Source organism: Temnothorax nylanderi, unplaced genomic scaffold, assembly GCF_030848795.1.
Source record: "Temnothorax nylanderi isolate EJ_2023f unplaced genomic scaffold, tnyl_v1.0 TNYL_tig0027_pilon, whole genome shotgun sequence".
NCBI classification, from domain to species: domain Eukaryota; kingdom Metazoa; phylum Arthropoda; class Insecta; order Hymenoptera; family Formicidae; genus Temnothorax; species Temnothorax nylanderi.
This window is the reverse complement of record NW_027249089.1, coordinates 763,242-782,555: the sequence shown is the minus strand read 5'-3', so window position 1 is coordinate 782,555 and position 19,314 is coordinate 763,242. Positions and strand designations below refer to the sequence as shown.

Genomic DNA, 19,314 nt, shown 5'->3' with positions numbered 1-19,314 from the left:
AGTATGTAATACGTTTACACACGTATCACGTCCCAGCCTCCACGGTGGAAGTAACGCTCGCGTTGCCAATTTACATGTCCTGTCTTGGTTGCCCGTGAGCGCACTTCGCCTACTTACGTACGTGATTCCACACCTGTACACCGTAAAGACTTACCTTCGTCACTTATATGAGCAAAGTGTCAAAGAAGCTTCGCGCTACCTCGTCACGCGTCAGCCAGGGATCAAGATGTCTGAGCTATCACGAAAATGATCAAAGTCGGAACCGAGAACCAAATTTTCTCCCGGGAAAATTGCCACCACGAGTATAGTATAGGCGAGTTCCTTCTCCGCATACACTTTCCATCCAGGTTGATTAATTATCAGTGTTAGATATCTCTCGCCGATACTTTCGATTTTCTGCAGACTTTTCGTTAAGATTGTAAAGAAATAATGAACAAAATATTTCGTGTAAATCTCTCCAAAGATCTGTAAATTAGTTAAAAGTGTCTAATTGAGGATAATGATTCTGACGTTTTGTAAGAGTCCGTTATGAGAGACTCCAGTTTTGATAGATAGATATGTACTTTATATAATTATATATTATGAAATTGCATAGCTAACGTAATTATAATTCGTAATATAATTAAACAATTCAATAAAATCTAAATCGGATTTTTTCTCTTTTCTTTTGCATTTTGGAGTACAAACTTATTATAATAATGTATATGTACGCATCGCCTTTTTTATCAATTTTCATCGCAGATCAGATATTTTTATAAATTATTTCATTGAATGTTTACTTTTAGATTCCTTAATATTACAAATATCTGCATTTATTTTTATATGTTTCATTGATTTTTAACGTCATGGATCACCAATTTTTTTAAGTTCTTCACAGATCCTTGATTACATACGAGCATTTCTTTCACGGATTCTTGGTTTTCTCAGTATAGGATTCATATCGACGATTAAATCTGAAATTTCACAAATCTTTGGTTTTCGTATCTATGGTGTGCCGGAGAAAAAATGCTTCGTTTCGTAGAATATCGCCTCGGCGAATTACCGGGCGTACAAAACATCGAAGAAAAACGAGAAGAAATATTATGGAAGTCGTTGGACGGGGGCAAAGTTTCGGTCTGACTCTCCCGATAGTCGCTATCCTTAACTAATCTTAACTTCGGAGGGAATTTCGTGACCAATCCCGTAGAGGAACTGTCGAACCTTAGTGCGCCGTGCGCCGACAAGGGAATCGTTTCAAACCGACACACAGGACATCTGGTTCAATCGGGTAATCTAACTACTCGGCAATACAATAATCCACGAAGTGATAAAGTGAATAAAGTGAATCAATCGAGGGCTCATCTTGATCGAAATTTCACCAGCTGCAATCAAAACTTGCGGTGATTCGAGCCTCAGCCAAAAAGTTGTTATTTTTGGTAAAATTGTTAACTAATTAATCCTAGGAATGAGAATCACAAAGAACCGAAGAATACCACATATCCACATATTTCAACATAAACATTAATAATTAACGAAATAATATATATAGCATTAGCTATAAGTAAGAAAGAAATATTTATACACTAGTTCGCGAAAAAAATCCATCAATTTGGGATTACACAGAAAATGATGGATTTTTCTCTTTATATACGCGCATAAACAACACGATCAAATAAGTGGGCTTTATACATCACTTACTTCCATAAATTTTCCTTATGTTTCTCCCCAAACGAGAAAAGCTGCTTATACCATTGCTCCAGCCAATGGGTCATATTTGCCTACATTTTGCGCTTGCCATGACATATCGACGTCATCCATCTATTTTCCATTTTAGTAACGCGATTCTTATAGTAAAATAATTTTCATGTTGCAATATTATCGATCAGCAACGTCGACCTAAACGCGAAATTCGCCAAACCACCGCCAACGGCTGAAACCGCCGGTGATCGATCGCGAAAACGCAAATGACATCGACGGGCGATGTAATAAATTACATATCGCGAAACGAGCCGTCTCGATTACATATTTCGCAAATTAAACGAGAGCGTAACGAAATTTTTAGCGAATTAAGCGCATCACCGTAACGCGACTGGTGCGACTGGTTTTAATAATCGGCGGGGGGAGGAGGGGGGGGGGGGAAATGGCGTTTAAATGTGCATTTCATTTGTGAATCTCGAAAAGGGATAGGGCAGATTTCCGGGTCAAAGGATATTCATAAGCCGTAGGTGAAAACACCGGTCGAACAGACGGCAGTGTAACGTTCGTTTTACACCGGTAATTAATGTTTTATTACCTACACTCATGCGCGATACTTTAATGTGAGCGCGTTTAACACGCGAGATGCTCGAGTAATACTCGAATAACACACGCTTGTTGCATACGTTGCGGACCGTAATAAAATTTATATCGCTCCGACGTTTCTCTAGCGTTTTTTTTTTTAATAGAAATTATTTTGCTGTATGAAACGTTCGCAGAATCGCTCGCGCTTATACAACGCGAATAAATATAATACATCGATGAAAAAAAGAGAGGCAATTAGTACTTTATATATTATGTAATTGACCCACATGACAATAATATCAATATTTTAAACTTAAGAATTCTATTATCCTGAAGTGTCTACGCATAATATAGATAAAAAGAATTTACACTTTTTAATGTGATTTTATCTATACTCTCTAAATCTGAATCAGTGACTATTCACTGATTCAGCAGTACTATTCACTGATTCAGATTCAGAGAGTATATTTTATAACTACACGGAAAAAAATTAGCTACCGTAGCAAATCTAGTTGTATAATATAGACAATTAACATTTTTTTGCTGCGAGAGCTATATTTTCAGCAATAGTAGCTTTTGCTGCTACTGCTACTGCTAAAAATGTAGCTTTAGGTCGCAGCAAAAAAATGTTAGTTGTCCATATTTTACGACTCTTTTTTTCAGTGTATGTATAAAGTACTTATTGTTTTTGCGCAAGCATATTTTAATCAACTAACTTTACTATTAAACCCCTCTTTAATTGTTCGTAAGAAAAGACCGCCTTAAATTTTTTCTGCAAAAATAACAAAATAAAATATGCAGCAGTAGAACAACCTGTGTAATTATTTGTTATTATACACCGTACGCGAAGAAAGAAGAGGGGAAAAATGTAAGACAATTTATTATCTCCCGGCGTCTATAAGTTCAAGCTACAACTTGGCGTTGCATAATAATATTTAATCATATTTAATCACGCTCGGCATGCTTGCGCGGAGATCGCGCGACAATCTGCAATATAACGACCGTTGCGTGTATCGTCATGCGGAATTGTTTGCGTTCAATCAAGCAGCGGCTCAAGTTGTTCTCCGCATTTTCATTTTCCTATCGAGCCGGGATGACTCAAACGGGCTTTTAACGAAGACATTATTACCGCGAGCCTTCGAGACTGATTACTCTTCATCAATAGGAGGGCTCCACGGCGCTCCCAAAGACTATAAAAGACAAGCCGGTCGCGATCGATCGCCATTCGCCAGTACACCGCGGCTTTTTATTGTCGCGGTGCCGAGCAAACGTGCAGTTCGCCTAGCGCAAAAACGTTGCGCCAGCTTGTCGCATCTGGCTCTTGCAGTATTGTAGCAGAAGCGGGGCAGCGCGGGCGACGCTTAAAGGGTGAGTTTCTTAGTTTGCGAACGGCATTGCGCCGCACCCCTAATGCCCCCACGTTATTGAAATCGGACAATATGGAATTGATGAGTTCACGTCAACACAGGCATACACCCACACGCGCGTGCACGCACACACAATAGGAATACTATATTCCGCGATATTTGTGATTTTCCAATTTTTCCTTTCTCGCAACTGTTTATTATACCTGACTTGTATTTTAATGGTGCAGCGCGCATTGAAACGATGAATTCTCAATCCAGAAATATTATTCCACGAGTGATTCGTACTTTCTCGTCGGGTCGTCCCGTTATACGTAGTTTATATTATAATGGAGCGATATTGAAACGGCGAGATATTTAATTCGGGAATATTATTCCACGATGTCTGACGCCCTTTAATCTCCGGGAGAGAGAGAGAGAGAGAGAGAGAGAGAGAGGAAATTTAGATTATAATTCTGATGATGGATCTTTATTCAAATGTAAAACGCTACGTCCGTATTTTACGTTGAAGTTTGAATTATTGTGATGCAAAACATTTAAAGCATTGATGAAGCATGAATATAACGAATTAACGTACAACAAATGTAAGTACGAATAAACAAATCCATAAATAACCTACATCAACACGTATATATAAATGAATAAATTAATAGACACAATTAATAAAAATTAATTTTTGTATAAATAAGTATAACTATATTTATATAATGTGTATATGCAGACACAAGAGCAAATAAAGAAACGCCGACTAATTGTAATGTAATGAATATTTTTCTTATATAACTATGGAGATTAATAACGTCCCGCGCAACAAATCTTTCCATCGAAATTGATAAAAAAAGAGAGATAATAAAAAGTGGAAAACGTATCGTCGATTCCGGTTATAACGGAGGATGAGGCAATGAATGGGTGAATGAGCGCAATATAGGAAAGCCCGGAAACGGCTTTAACGAGCTAGGTTCGGGAGGGCGGCGCGACAAGGACACGTAAAGGGTGCGAGGCACCGTGCGCAAAAACTTCCTATGTGTACGCGTATAACAGTACGAAACTGTTCGTGTAACAGCTACCGAGCGTTGCCGAGTAAAATCATGGGAACGGCGAAATACCGGGAAGAGTATGCGGCGGGATTGGCAAAACCCCGTTTGATGCAGTTCCCAACGAAACTCCGATGAGGCAAACTGTCCCAGCGAAAACGCGTGTATGCCCGTGGCTATCCTAATTAGCGCGATCGCCGCCGGCATTTAATTAACCTTCCGCAGTTCACAAAATTTCTTATAGCAGCGCAACGCGTGCATAATTTCTCTTTCTCGACTTTATTATAATAAAATTTGTCTCGATAGGATATTTCTTTATTTATTTACAACGTGTTAGTATCAAGTAAGTATATAACCGCCTTATAATCGTTCACGTGGATTTATAATAAATGTCTAAGATTATTCACTATTCATCATTTAACGATTATGTTTACATGACGGAAGAATCCGATCGAATCTCATTAATTATACGCATCAATGTGCGCATGAATGCGCATGATTTATCAGCTGATTATCATCAGAAAACGATGTTTATAACCGGTAAATCTTAATATTGTATTCAACTAATAATAGTTATTTACGGAAAACCCGTTATGAATTCAAGATTATCATTATTAGTAATTTAATCAGACTTAATTTCGATTTGATTAGTGTGACTTTTACTGCATCTATGCGGATAATAACTATTATGTTGAATAACACATAGTGCATGATTTTTACGATGCTTCCTCTGCTATTGAGGTGGAAATAACCGAGTAAAACAAAATGTTCTCCATACATGCAACAATATAAAACGGCACGGGGGTATTTTTAATAAATTCGATGCTCCAGTTATTTCGTAACAAGTGTTGCCCAATTGTGAAACTTTACAATTTTTCACGAGAATTATCTCGGTAATGAGATTCTCGAAATTTTTATCTTTGTGCGATTGAACAATCGGAATATGTAATTCACGCGCGATACTTCGACGATAAATTTAGATTTAAATAGAATTTGTATTTAAAATACAAAATTTAGATCTTGTATTTTTTGATTCTATTGCTTTTGCAGAAACTACAGGTATAATATTATCGAATAGTGAAATAATTATATTAGGTGCTCTTGAGGTAATTGCCTTTCCTCTTAACAGTACATTTCCTGATGAACTCGGAGTCGATTTCTTTTTAACACGAAAATTCTACCTTCTCTTTCATTTATAGTTCTCTTTCGCTTTGAATTTTAGTTACAGTTGTTTATTGCTGCTGCAATCTGTTATTTTTACTACATAGTAGCTTATTTATAAATTTGAAGTAAAACATGTTCCCATTGATAAATTAATTAATTATCAAGATATTTAATATAAGAAAATATTTGAAAACGTAAATCATTGTTGTTAAATAAAAATTCATTCTCAATTCGCTAATGAATGAAAACTCATAGAAGAAGTGTGTGCGAACGGAGTTATCAAAAATGGAATATTTAAATATCTGGACTTTTAACATTTCTTTGCATTCGAAAATAACATGAACATGTAGAATATAACTTGTGCATCTAATGAATAAATATAACGTATGTATAATTAAAAAATAATTACGTACGTAAATATATACATATGCATAATTTTCTTTCTGTCAAAGATAATTTTTTTAAATATTATTAAGATTATTAATGCTTTTTTAATGTAATCACATATTATATAAATCGACCCCAAGCTATCGATCAAGCCTACTTAGAACTTGATCCGTGATTCACTCGTTATTGAGATCTCAACATCTCGAGATTCGCAACTCGTCGCATCGCGTAAATGAGTCACGCGGTCGGTCTCGCTCCGCGCGTACTTGGCGCGAGACACTTACACGTGTCTCTTGATTTCTCTATCCTTTGCATTTTATCTTGATATCCAAGATATCACGGCACGATTATATAACGTCATAATATCATCTTGCACAAGTTTGAACTTTGAACTTTTGAACTCGGAAGTTTATAAGCAAACGAGGAAATCTGTGAAGTATAAAATTGTTTGATTAAATTTACGTTAATAAGAAATGTTTAATGGCCACTTAAATAGCGTTCCGCATTTTTTCATATTTTCCAATCCAGAGGTATTTAAACATCTTGCTCCTTCTCCTTTTGGCGACTGCTTGGCAACCTTGTTTCCGCACTGATAATATTACACCTGTAAATCTTGTGCGCGACTTTTCAGGCACTACGTACGTTCCGACGCGCGTTGCTCTGTGCTCTATGCGCACGAAAAAACGTATTAAGCCGGTAATGAGCGGCTGCAAGTTTTTGTTTTAATTAGGTTGCTACCTCGCTTCCGGTATCCCGGTACGCGAGCTCTCGCGAAACCGAGATTTCTTTATCAAGCCTCTCTCTCTCTCTCTTGCGGCGCCCTAAAAAAATGCATCACGCGCGTACACCGTGCACATGGTACACGAGAATAAAGATGCGCAAGGCGCACGCCAGGTGATGCATATGCACGGGCGCGTTTTGCAAAGAGAAAGAGAAAAAAAGAGCGTGTGGGAAAGAGAAAGAGAGAGAGAGACAGAGAGAATAGTTGATTAGCCTTTTTTCTGACACACGTCCTGGAAATGTTGCCTTTATTAACCAAGATGAAGAGGAAACTCCGACACTACGGTTCTTCCTTTGTCACAACAGACAAATTTAGTTTTTCACTATGCTGAATCCTCTAGATTCGTTATTTATTTAGTCATTTATTTTATTTTGTTTTTTGTACTTTTACTTACTTTCGGGATAGATTTACGTCAAGAATTAATTCATAGCGTCCCAGAGTAGCTCGTGCATTATTTGAAGAAATTACAGATCGAGCAAGAGAAAACCTTGTTTCGGACTTTCGGCAACGTGAGCACGAATTTACTGAGGGACACTACTGTCGCAGAATGCTGCTGTTCCTAGGGTCCCACAGGTCACTCCGCAAGTAGGTATAGGGTATGGATTGCACCGTGTGTGTGCTTAAGGAAACTTCTCGTTTCCCTCTTTCGCTCTCCCTCGCTCCCCGGATAAACAAACTTATCTGTCTGATCTGCTCGAGAGTGAAAGAACGTTTTCTCCATCGGCGTTCCCTTTACACGACCGAAAGACACTGGTATCGATCGATTCGGTAAATGCAGGACAAATGCGGGTTTATGCGGACGCATATCACGGGATCGGCGTTCGCTTAATGCATTCGCGCATCATAAACATTTTCCTTTCGCGGCTATGCACGGCGACCCGCCTGTCGCGTAAATAAAGTCTGACAAGGGCGTTAGTCGTAGTCGGAGGACATCGAATATTCCCTCATATTCATGAGCTATAAAACTACACCTGGTCTGAACTATAAAAGTTGTAAATTGCGATCTACGAATAAGACTGCGATCGGTAGACTTTTTTTTATTATCGGTAGGCACTATGCTGAGACATATTTTCATATTGTACATATATATATAGTGACCTAAAATTATAAATATTAGTACAGATTATCTAAAGTAAATCTAAAGTTTATTTGTTTCTTTATTTCACGCTTGAATCTTTTGAATTAAACTGCTATTTTGAATCAATAGAATTAATTTTAATCATTTTTGAAAATTTTTGCATTATTGTCGTCTATAGTGACTGTTTTCATAAAAAGTCTGTATTTAATGGTCATATCCTGTGTGTTGACCGTCTTGAGATAGATAAAATAGTATAAAACGAACGAAGTCGCGGACGTCACCTTTATATTTTCATCCATCATAAAACAGTAGATACTTTTCCGATTCGATTTCGTAGTTCAAGTCCCCGACAGAGATAAAATGTAAAAACATTGCACTATTTTATCAGTGACTGGATCAGTTATCTTATTCGTTTTCCATATTTTCTATATATAAATTATTAGTGTGTTATTTAAAATTTTTTCATTTATCAAGGAGAATCAATAAATTTTCAATATTTTAATGTTGACTTTATATCGCGAAATATCAATGTTATATCTCGAACTTTTAACAAATTTCAACTGCAAATATTTTTCATGGTTATTTATCTCAGTTATTGATCGATATATGTAAAGTATCTTCGTCTCAATTCACACATCTCTATTTTATAATTTATAAAATTTCTCCTTTCTCCTTCTGTCTCTTGTATCTGCAAATGAAGAAAAACAGACAAACATTCTATGTCCCGTTCTACCTATTACTGTTCCATAAATTTTCAAGTTTTTCCTTTTAGAAAGTAATGAGCAGCGATGTATTTGGGTCGGAGAATTTTATTTAAAAAAATGTGAGAGGGACATTATCAGAGGAATTAGCGGAATTAATAAAAAACTATAATATACACTCGGCGTAACAACCCGCACTTACGCAATATGGCCTGTATTAAAAAAAATTACCCAAAATAATCGGTGGAAACGCAAATTGCGGGGATCGTTTGAAGGTATATCGCGCGTTCGTTATTAATAATTTAGCAGCGCATCGCTATGCATTACTCGTGGGACTCGCTGGCTAATATCCGGCAGGCTGAAACCAGGCTCTGCAGCGATATCGCGGAATCAGCGCACGAATTTTCGGTCATCGCTTTATCCCCCGTGTATCTCGCCGCGCGTGCCCCTTTCCGAATAATCGTGCTTCCTCTTTGTCCCGTTTCGCCGCTCGTGAGTTCCGCCGCTCCGGGCCCGTGTCCCGTTCCGTCCCGTCCCCGGCTTCGGAAGAGCTTGCGCCAGTTAGCACGCAGAGAGCCGCGCGCCGCGGTACGGAACACTCTGGGACAGGTTCCCAACGCGGTAACGCGCCGCCGGCCGCAGTACCGTCGTACGGTTTGCGCAAGAACCATCCCGCTCGTTCCTCATCGGCATGACACTCGGCTCACCTGTCGTCGCACTGTCGTCGTAAAAAGTCGTCCGAATTCTTCCCTCGACTCGCGATCGATCTCGCGTCCTCGCGGCCTCGCGCCCTCGACCTCCCACGGTCTTCCATCTTTCGCTTCTCGATCAAGATCCCGCGCTAAGTCGGGCTCGCGTGAATAGTGAACGATTGACAGACCCATTGATCACTGGTGAACGATGTGATCGCGCGTGGTCCCGATGGTGCACGGCCCGGCGACGATCGAGGAAGTCGATCGAAACGTGCCTCTCGATGATCCTTCAAAGGATCGACACAAACGCGACGACGCTCGATAGGGACAAGAGCGCGAAGAGTTTCAACGTTGGTTTCATTTCTCGCGATATCGTCCCCAAAACGTAGACGCCTGTTAAAACGCGGCTCGGTGATTGAGAATCGATACGCGCGCTGCGGCAGAATTATGTGACGATCGTGTTCGTGCTTCTTCACAGCCCCCTTGGAATTTCGCGAGAATCCCTTGAAAAGGACGAGTCACTTCTTACGCGAAGGATCTTGAAGAGCCTGAACATTCAGGTTGTTTTCGTGTTAATTATACGAGTTTCCGCGCATTAATTATCCGAGATTGTCAATGCGCGAGCGGATTTGCCTTTAATCGTTTATTTTTAGTTCGTTTAGTTCTGTTAATTTTGTTTTTCCTCGGTGTTTGCTGTTTTATCATTGTTCAAATTAATAGCGCAAAATTTAAAGACACTTAAACGAACGTGGATGAGATTGGATTTGCCTCCTTAGATGTTTTGAATTTAATTTTTATCCGCGATCGTATGTATTTTCGCGTCAATTATTGATCGATTCATTATCTCGTCAACCGATATACCAGGTTTATTTTCGCATTAATTGTTCGACCTTTCAAATTGTTAAACGATATTTATTATTGAGAGTTTACTCTCTCATTAATTATTCAAATATCCTATTAATTGGCACGCATATATACGCAATTTTATTATCTAATTATTTCTATAAATATTATATCAGTTATGGGTTTTATTTTTGAATTGTTGAATTTTTAGAGATTTTAATAATCGCCAAGAGACAACGACCGCAACTTTAGGATTCGGAAAGACCGAGAGATACGACTGAGCTGTAGCTGACAATACATACTTGAGAGTACGGAGAGTACGGTTCAGCGATCATATAACTTCACTTCGTCGAATGTGCTTCCGCGAAGACAATCTCGTAAGTGCGAGGGACACGGTGGGACTCAAATATGATTTACTTTTCGTTGCAAAAGTAAAAATATCGACGGAAGGAACTATGTCGCGACGCGTCGCCTGGTGCTTCATTTGATACAAAATATCAATAGCGACGGCAACGATATAACCAAACAACTCGAAAAACAACGTTAAATAACGGCAGCATTAATCAACACGTTCGAGCGACACCTGCGTATAAATAATAAACAATAAACTGTGATATAAAGCTGAGATAGGTGGTCCCATGAATTAACCGCCGCCATCAGCTGTTAAATTAACTGTGGACAAGGGTTTGATCCTCCTGGCGTATATGTTTGCGTGTCTGTGTGCATGTGCGGTTCACTTTGTACACGATGGAACGTTTGCAATGAGATCGGACGAGCCAACGGGGTTAAGCATCGCTAATTATCTTAGAGCCGCCGTATAATTGCCGCTAATTAATCAGTGTGACTCTTCACGCTCCTCGTCTCTGTCGGATTCGAGCTGCGAGTTCCTTTCACGCTTCCCGCCGTCGCGAGGTGAGTCGAGCAAATATTCTTCGGCGACAGCCTAGTAGCTGTTTGTACACACTTTCCACTTACCTGTACATAAGGAGATCTCTAATCGCGTAAGATACTCGACAAAGACATTTAAAATCGTTTTCGCCTAGCTTGCGAATTAATAAACCGCTCTCGCGAAGATAGAGGGTCTTTGTTGATTGTAATCGAGGGTATGACAGCACCGTGTAATCCGATTTTCATAATTCGGAACCGATCGCCTCTCGACGGAGATTCGAAATAACGATAACGTAAAAAATTGTCAAAGTCCGGAATGCGACGTGCGTAAATTTTTATATTAACTATGAACTTGTGTATTGTCTATATTACACTCTAGTGGATGTGGAGTTTTAGTACTTTTAGATATGAAAAAAGAAATAAAATTAATTGGTTTTCACTTTTGTATACATACTTTGTTATTGTATTTTTTCGTATTTTTCAGTGTATTAACTGTTCATGGAATCAAGTTTTATAAATATATAATTTTTTAAAATTATATATTTTATTTTTTTAAATTTATTTTTTAAAAATAGCTTTTTAAAAAAAGGATAATTGATCAACAATTTCAAAATTACAAAATAAATGGCAGGAATCCCAGTGATATCACGCGTCCTCAGTCGAGAATTAAATCCGCACAATACCGATACTTCCACGTAATCGGTCTTGAGAATCTTCCTTCTCTTGGTTTTTTGACTTTGCATGCTCGCAAGAATTGCAGTGTTTCTCTGGGTTAGCTGCGACACTAACGCGCATCTGCCGCCGCACATCTCGCGACTCGACCTCGTCGATTCTTTATATCCGCATTTACGTTTACGAGCGTGGAAGGCACGAAGATAAGTTAGAGTCGTTGCGGCAAGTTTCAGCGGTGGGCGCGCTCGCGCGAAATTTACCGTTGCATTGTACGTCTCTTATCGGGCGTAACAGTCTCGGACTCTGGCCTGTCTCTGGTCAATGAAGCGCGGATTCCGAGAAACTTTGCCTTTCAAGCAATTTCTCGTTTGCGATTTATTCACCGCGCGTATAAAGGGCGAATTCATACCCGCTTTACATTTAGCAAAAAGCAAAGAGAGAGAGAGAGAGAGAGAGAGAGAGAGAGAGAGAGAGAGAGAGAGAGAGAGAGAGAGAGAGTCACGTTTTATTAAAATAATAATATAATAAAATATTAATAATGGTTAGCGCGAGTGATGTTAATAATAATTAGAATATATTTTTATTCTTTATTATCTTTCTATCTTTCACGTCCATGTTATCAGAATAAACTACAAAGCAGCTTTTTTTAAAACTCTCACGATTATACTTACAAAGAGATAAAAGCTTTGAAAATATATTTAATTATAAATTATTTAAAAAGATATACATATACGTATTAACGAGAGAGGATTAAGTCCCGCATATGATTCTTGTGATGATCTCTTTCACGTAGATATTCACCTTTTTCATCATGTTTTCCATGCCGAATGGAAACATAATTGATCGTAATGCACAAATTTTTGCTTCACTCATTTCAATATTACGAATATACCTGAAATATTTTAAAATATTTTTTCATATATTCACCATTTTCATCTTTCACGAAGCTCCGAGGAATAATATTTTCAAGAATCTCCGGAAAGCCTTTGAAATCCTCAAAATACCGCGCGACTCGGAAAAGCAGAAACACATTTTCATCCCGCGATACGGCATAAAAACTGCCGATTCAGCAGCTGGTGTTTTATTTGCCCGTTGTTCTCAGGAAAATGCGATATCGTCGCGGTGGAAAAGTTTAAACCGGGCAAAATGCAATTTGTTTACCTATACGCGTTAGAATAGAGGGAAATATTTCTGGTTTAGTAGCCGCGTTTATCTGCCACTCCCCCCTGTTTGCATACTCCGTTTGCATAAAGATCGAGTGTTGGAATTAATAAATCCATTACGCGCAACTGCATGTCGCAGAAAAGCACCTCTTGATTCTAATACGTGTAATATTCTTTTTCCGATTGTAAATAGGAAATTTAATTACGTAAATGTTATTCACGAATTAAGAGAGTAGTGACAATAATTTTATAATTTATAACTACGGCATATTATATATTTAATTAATCAAATTAATTAATTTTTATATTTTGCTTGCGGTGTTGCATTGAAGTAATTTTATCATGCTCTATTATTATTATTCTTATGCAATATTTGGAAAATAGGTTAATAATAATAAAATAAACCAGTTTACTCATAAAAAGATATCTCAATATGTAATTTTGAGATTTTCTTACTATATAATATATAGTAAAAGACTAGAATTAATTCATTTAATTATATAAGTACGGTTATGTAAATTACTAGAATATCTTATTAAATATCTGGAATTTTAATAAACCAGCTATTTCTCGCTCGATAAAGCGATTAATATATGAAAATGCGGTAGGTCGTGTCGCCGAAATGTGATAAATTAATGTTTGCTAAGCATTCGTTGCTAGAAAATGACGTCAATTTATATCAAGAAATTTTGCGAGCTCATGCAAAATTTTCAATTACATTCGCGTAAGCACCGTTATCCCGATTGTTATTTCGTTGTCATAAACGTATTCGCGCGTTGGCGGTTTTTACATACGCAGAATATTTCACGTGAGTTATTACGTGTATTTATTCGGTAAAGCTAGCTGGGTAACCTGATACAAAGTAATATTTATTTTGCAATGCGCTTTTCAACAATTTTTTTTGTATTTTGTGTATGTAAATCCACCATACATGAAAGATCTAAACACTGGAGAAGCGTACGTTATAATTACTGGATTATAATGAAATAAATTGGATGTTGCAAAATGTGAGGAATTCGGAGACATTCGAAAAATTAGTAATTATATCGTCTACTTTTATCAATAGGTATTGTGCTTTACGAGATGAGATTTTTTAAAATCATAACATGACGTTACGTAAAGTTTCTAATTATTAAAGTATTAATTATTCAGATGTAATTAAATTTGTTATTGTTAAAAAATGTTTATCAACGACTAAAGTATATTTGTATAAGTACTACAGAAAAATGACGACATTTTAACGCATTGTACTTAATAATTAAGTATAACACTCACACACACACACATTTGTTCTATAATTTGTTCTATAAAAACTCTCTTCAAGCGAAAATTTTTCGGCCATTTCATACATGTATATCTAACGAGCTAGTATAAGATATGCATGTTCGAGAATTTGAGTTAAATTTCCCAATTAACTGGATATTAAAAAAAGTACATATATAAAACTCACTTCGCGGAGAGTTGTCAATTACTTTTTCGCAAACTGAGAGTTATTCCACGAGTAGTTTATCACCGAAAGCATCTTGCATTTTGCCCGTGCAAACTACACTTCGCCCCGCTCTCCTCGTCGTGATATCGCACGGTTCGCGGAGCCTCGTTTTGCCGTATGATATCCGGAGTTTATTTTTGTGCCCTCTCATTCTGCCAAAATGAGGCACGCCGCGGAAATTAAACTCGAGAATAATGAGTTAATTTGAGCTCGCGATTAGTTAACTCCCCACTCCTACCCGATGTGGACGCCCGACTAGTTTCGCGCGCGAAATTGCATCGAATTTTTCAACTGCAGTAAACGCCTGTGGCAGAAACGTAATGGCACGATATAATGAGAAAGATTATAATTATTCTTCTTCTCGAACTTCCTTTCAACTATACTAATCTCGTTGCAAATGATCTATTCTCTCTTGTTGAAATGTCTTATTGAGAGCACAGAAATTAAAATTTCTTATGTTTGTAAATCTTTTTAGATTTATATGAATTACTGATTCTGCGAAAAATCAGGTGATGAGTACGAAATTATTATTAGCATGAAAAAGGAAAAATGATTAAAACAGTTTTCTTTTAATTTAGATCTGGATTATAATAATTCATAAGAAAAGGTACGATACAAATTGAATTTAAATATAGATTGCATCGTTATACGAGTCAAGTAGCTTGATATTATTCAATGCAGAAATAATCGAGCTTCTGATCACATCGACGTTTTGCAAGAATCTTAGGAAGCTAATGCTAAGGCAACGAGGTATCTTCCACGTCGCCAAACTGAACCTAAGTCCTACATGCGTAGAATATTTTGGCGCTACCTTCATTATTCCACGCCTGCTTACGTCAGTTACAAGAATGCGGAATCTTTGTTGAGGAAGCCGCGTGATTCATGAAACTTGTCGACGAAGTACATTCCAAAAATTCCGCTTCATGAAATTTCGTTTCGCGCGGACTTCCTTTCGTGCTCGTTGCGATCAGGAGTTAGAGAGGGGTTGAGGAGAAGCAACCGCACTGTTACGGTGCACGCAAGGAGTTAATTAGGTCCTGAAGTAATCCTTTGTTCCATTTTAGTTAATGGAACTACGTCTGTAACGGAGCCTGATAAACAAAGGTGTGCATTATATTAACGCGAAACTAATCGCAAAATATCGTGCCTTCGCCGAGACGAAATCGGCATTGTCGACCGTGTTATTGTTATCGTAATTGTTATTATTATTATATGTACCGGCCTAGAATGTAATTCTCGTGATAATTCATTAACGAATGAATTATCGACAACAATTAAAATTGTGTTTACAATTTTGTTTACAATAGGATCCATTGTATTGAAAATATTTTAGGAAAAATGTATTTAGTCATATATTATTATATTAAAAAATATTTTAGGAACAGATTCTTTAATGACTTTTCCGTGACAAATGTGTTTATATAGTCATTATCTTTCTTGTAATCTTGTTAATTTCCAGTACTAAATATCTTGAAATATCCTAAATCAGGTTTTTAACAGATTTTGAACAAAAATAAATCTGAAATTATTCAAGAAACAAAATTTTGCATCAAAACACACTTCGCAATCAATAATTTACAAGAACGTTTGTCTTTATTATGAAATATCTATAATTAGAACAAATTGTGTAAAGAAAAGATTATTTCTACTTCTTATCAAATTTAAAAAAATGTCTTGATAAACCAAAAAAGATATTCTAATGAGATCAAACGCATCGTAGAGACTTATAAATCTCAGGCTTTTTTTTAAAGATTGTTAAGCGCTTGCAGAACTTAAAAATCTAAAAATCTAATAAAGTTGAAGAATTAATTTCAAACTATTGGGAGTTGAGAAACACGAAAGATTAATTAAGAGAAATGCGAGGGAATTATTAAAGGAACATAGGGCGATAAAGCCCTGCCATCAAACAAAGCTCTCAACGATCTTTACTTTTGAATAAAATTTTATACAAAAAGGCCACTTCAGAAATAGAAAATATCTCTTGAAAAATAGTCATAAAAATATTTATGATAATGTGTGAGATAAACGTATTTTTGCATATTTCATATCGAATTGCGGGTGAGCATGAACGAAAGAAGCTGCGTAATTCTCGGTAAAGCTATAATATTTGTTATAAAAGATCGCAGCTTTCTCATTGAAAAATACGATAAATCTGGCAATTGTCGGTGTTAACTTTATGTCTTAATATATGGTTTCCAATTTGTGAAGGTGTTCTACGATTTTGTCGAATACTGCATATAACCTACTGCAAAATTATATAATCGCTCATTGAAAATTCTACAAAGAACGATTTAAAAACGGATTTAATATCGCATTTACAACTCCGTTGTTAGCTTGGCCTTCGAGAAAATGATCCGCTTGTTACGTATGAGGTGCAGATTATTGCGGATCTTGTATCACACTTGTAACGTTCAGCGCGGCACTTCCGCGGTACGCGGTACTCGTAAAAAACCGGGAAGCGATTTTTTGCCTAGCTCGCGGTAGCTAGCTATACTCGTTAATCACCCTCTTCCTCGCGAGTCAAACAATTCGCGGAACGGGGAACGCCGATAATTAAAGCCGTGGTAGATAAATGTTAAGAGACCGTAAGAGCACTCACAATCCTTGAAATGTGGCTCTTCAGTTGGCCGTGTACACGCGCCTTTAATTAAAGCTATCCGCTTCGTTTCGTAGAACCGATAAATAATTGTTTGCAAAAGTAGTCGACGGCCGTGTTCCGTGTTACACTTACTTGCGTTCCTTTTAATTTGCGCTTGTTCCATTACTCCTAATTCATCCGTGGGCAACATCGAATTCGTCGGCGACGGCGGCGGATATATCACAAGAAGGTGGGACAGATGGGGCACGGGGCTGGGAAGGGGAGAAAATGAAAGAACTAATTCTACTTTTAATTTCTTAAGATTTCAACTCCGCCGAGAGGCGGCTGCGGAATCGATAGCACACTGCCATTTTTGCTTCGTATCGGATTGGCCGTAATTAAAAGAGATTCCTGGCTTCACCCCCGATGTTTTTCTGAAATAAAATCGCAGCTGGCCACGTATACCGGGCACACTTGTCCGTCTAACTTGTTCTTACGTACAGGCGGCTCCGCAAGAAGTGTGCTTTCCCATTTATAATGGATTTAAACTTGGCAAATACTTTCTGATTTATGCTCATTTTAATCTTTACGCGCAAGAGCTTACAGTTTAATTGAAATTTAATACAAACTTTCCGAAAAATTTTTATCTGACCTTAATCTCTATGAGAAATTTATGAAAATTAAATTTCGAGAGCGAGTCGCATCTACAAAAAATGAGCTTTATATCGAATTTAGTAATAAATAAATAATTGTAAATAGATTTTACAATGTGTAAAATATGTAAAAATAATTAATGTGTAACGAAATAATATAAATAAGAACGCAATTATGTTTTCACAAATTTCTTTCGAAGCGTATTTAAATAAAATATTCCTCTTACACGACGAGCTATCGAATGATACGCCAACAGAATGACGAATTGCAGTTAATTAAAGGATTCGATACGCGTAGGAAGTCTGCTGCTACACGTCTGACTTTACAATATCGCGCGGGCATGTCCAATGAACAAATAAACACGGTGTAAAGCGGTACTCTAGCCTCTCTTGCCTCCTCGGAGATTTAAGACTACACTGTGCAATACGTCCGCGGAGCGTTCTCGCTCTCTCGTATTTTCCTAAAGTTAAAATACGAGAAATACTAGTGTACTAGTATTTCTAACGTGTACTAGTTGCGCAAGTAATCTCGAGATTTGCATGAATTTCTACGCTTTCGTAGCGTCGACACGTGTTACGGATATGCGACAAGAGCGCGAGGGATATTACATCCGCGCGAAATGCAATGGGAATAGTTTCGCAGCAGTTTGCGCAAGCGAATTGTTCTTACGCTTATCTTTCCGCGGCTTCATCGCTGAGAAATCGCGCGCGTCACGTGACATTACGCTCATACATTAATTTTATAAACTATACTATGTATAATGGATACGATAACATGTTTTACGCAATCTCCTTCCTGATTTTTCCGACATAAATTTAATTTCCTGGGAGGACCTCAGCCTCGTCGCAATTTGGAAGACGACGTACGTTTCTCAGAGCAACAACTTTTCCTCCATCACGGTTTATTCCTCTAAATTAGCCGATTTCGCAAATCTGCAACGCATAGCATCGTTGCCAGCTCGTAGCTTTCAGTACTTCATACCTCGACGCTTGAGTTAAGTTTCCTGGAGAGTCGACCGTTCATACATCCAAATGAACAAACAGACACAAATCCAAATCAATATTATCGTCCCTGCCATTCGTTCGCGCTACAACTCGCCGCGCCGCTATGCGCTTCACTACACGTGTTTTCCTGTTTGCATCTACGTCCGTGCGAAGTGCCGTCTGAGACTTAATTAGAAGCATTAATATGGATAAACCGAAAACCCTTCCGCCATCGAAATCCCTCTCCTGTGCCATCGTGAAGGATTTGCATGTTGGCCGTCTGCCGACGAACGAAGACACCTTCCCTTCTCCTTCTGCTTCCCCCTCGTTGGATTTCCACCTGCTTTTCTTCCTTTTCGACAAGGCCCGGATTTAGTTTAAAATCCCGTAGATTATACTGCCGAGATCCTGGCTCTTCGGATGTCCATATTGTGCCTGACGAAGGAGTTACGGGGACACGTCTCTTAAATGTAATCTGTCTCTTAAATGTAATTTTGTAGGGTGAACTCGGGTAAGATGATCATATACAGGAAAGATGGCCAACTCATGTTCATTCGATGTTTCATGGCGAGCTAGATTGAAAG

The 19,314-nt window shown here is 37.8% G+C and overlaps 1 protein-coding gene across 4 annotated transcripts in view; it reads left to right on the top strand.

Moving 5' to 3' along the window:
- The first annotated feature begins 3,467 nt into the window (after positions 1-3,467).
- Positions 3,468-19,314, top strand: part of LOC139770108 (cysteine-rich secretory protein 1) — a 51,722-nt gene continuing 35,875 nt past the window's right edge. Inside the window, exons 1-2 of one of the 4 annotated variants that reach the window (XM_071701827.1) lie at positions 9,360-9,810; positions 10,515-11,215. Coding sequence is in view for 1 of the 4 variants with exons in the window: in XM_071701824.1 (XP_071557925.1) it covers positions 7,537-7,574 (38 nt within the window). In the remaining 3 variants the exon portion in view is untranslated. Of the gene's footprint in view, positions 3,628-7,501; positions 7,575-9,359; positions 10,021-10,514; positions 11,216-19,314 lie in introns of those variants that run through there. The other 3 variants (XM_071701825.1, XM_071701826.1, XM_071701824.1) reach the window with 3 other exon arrangements.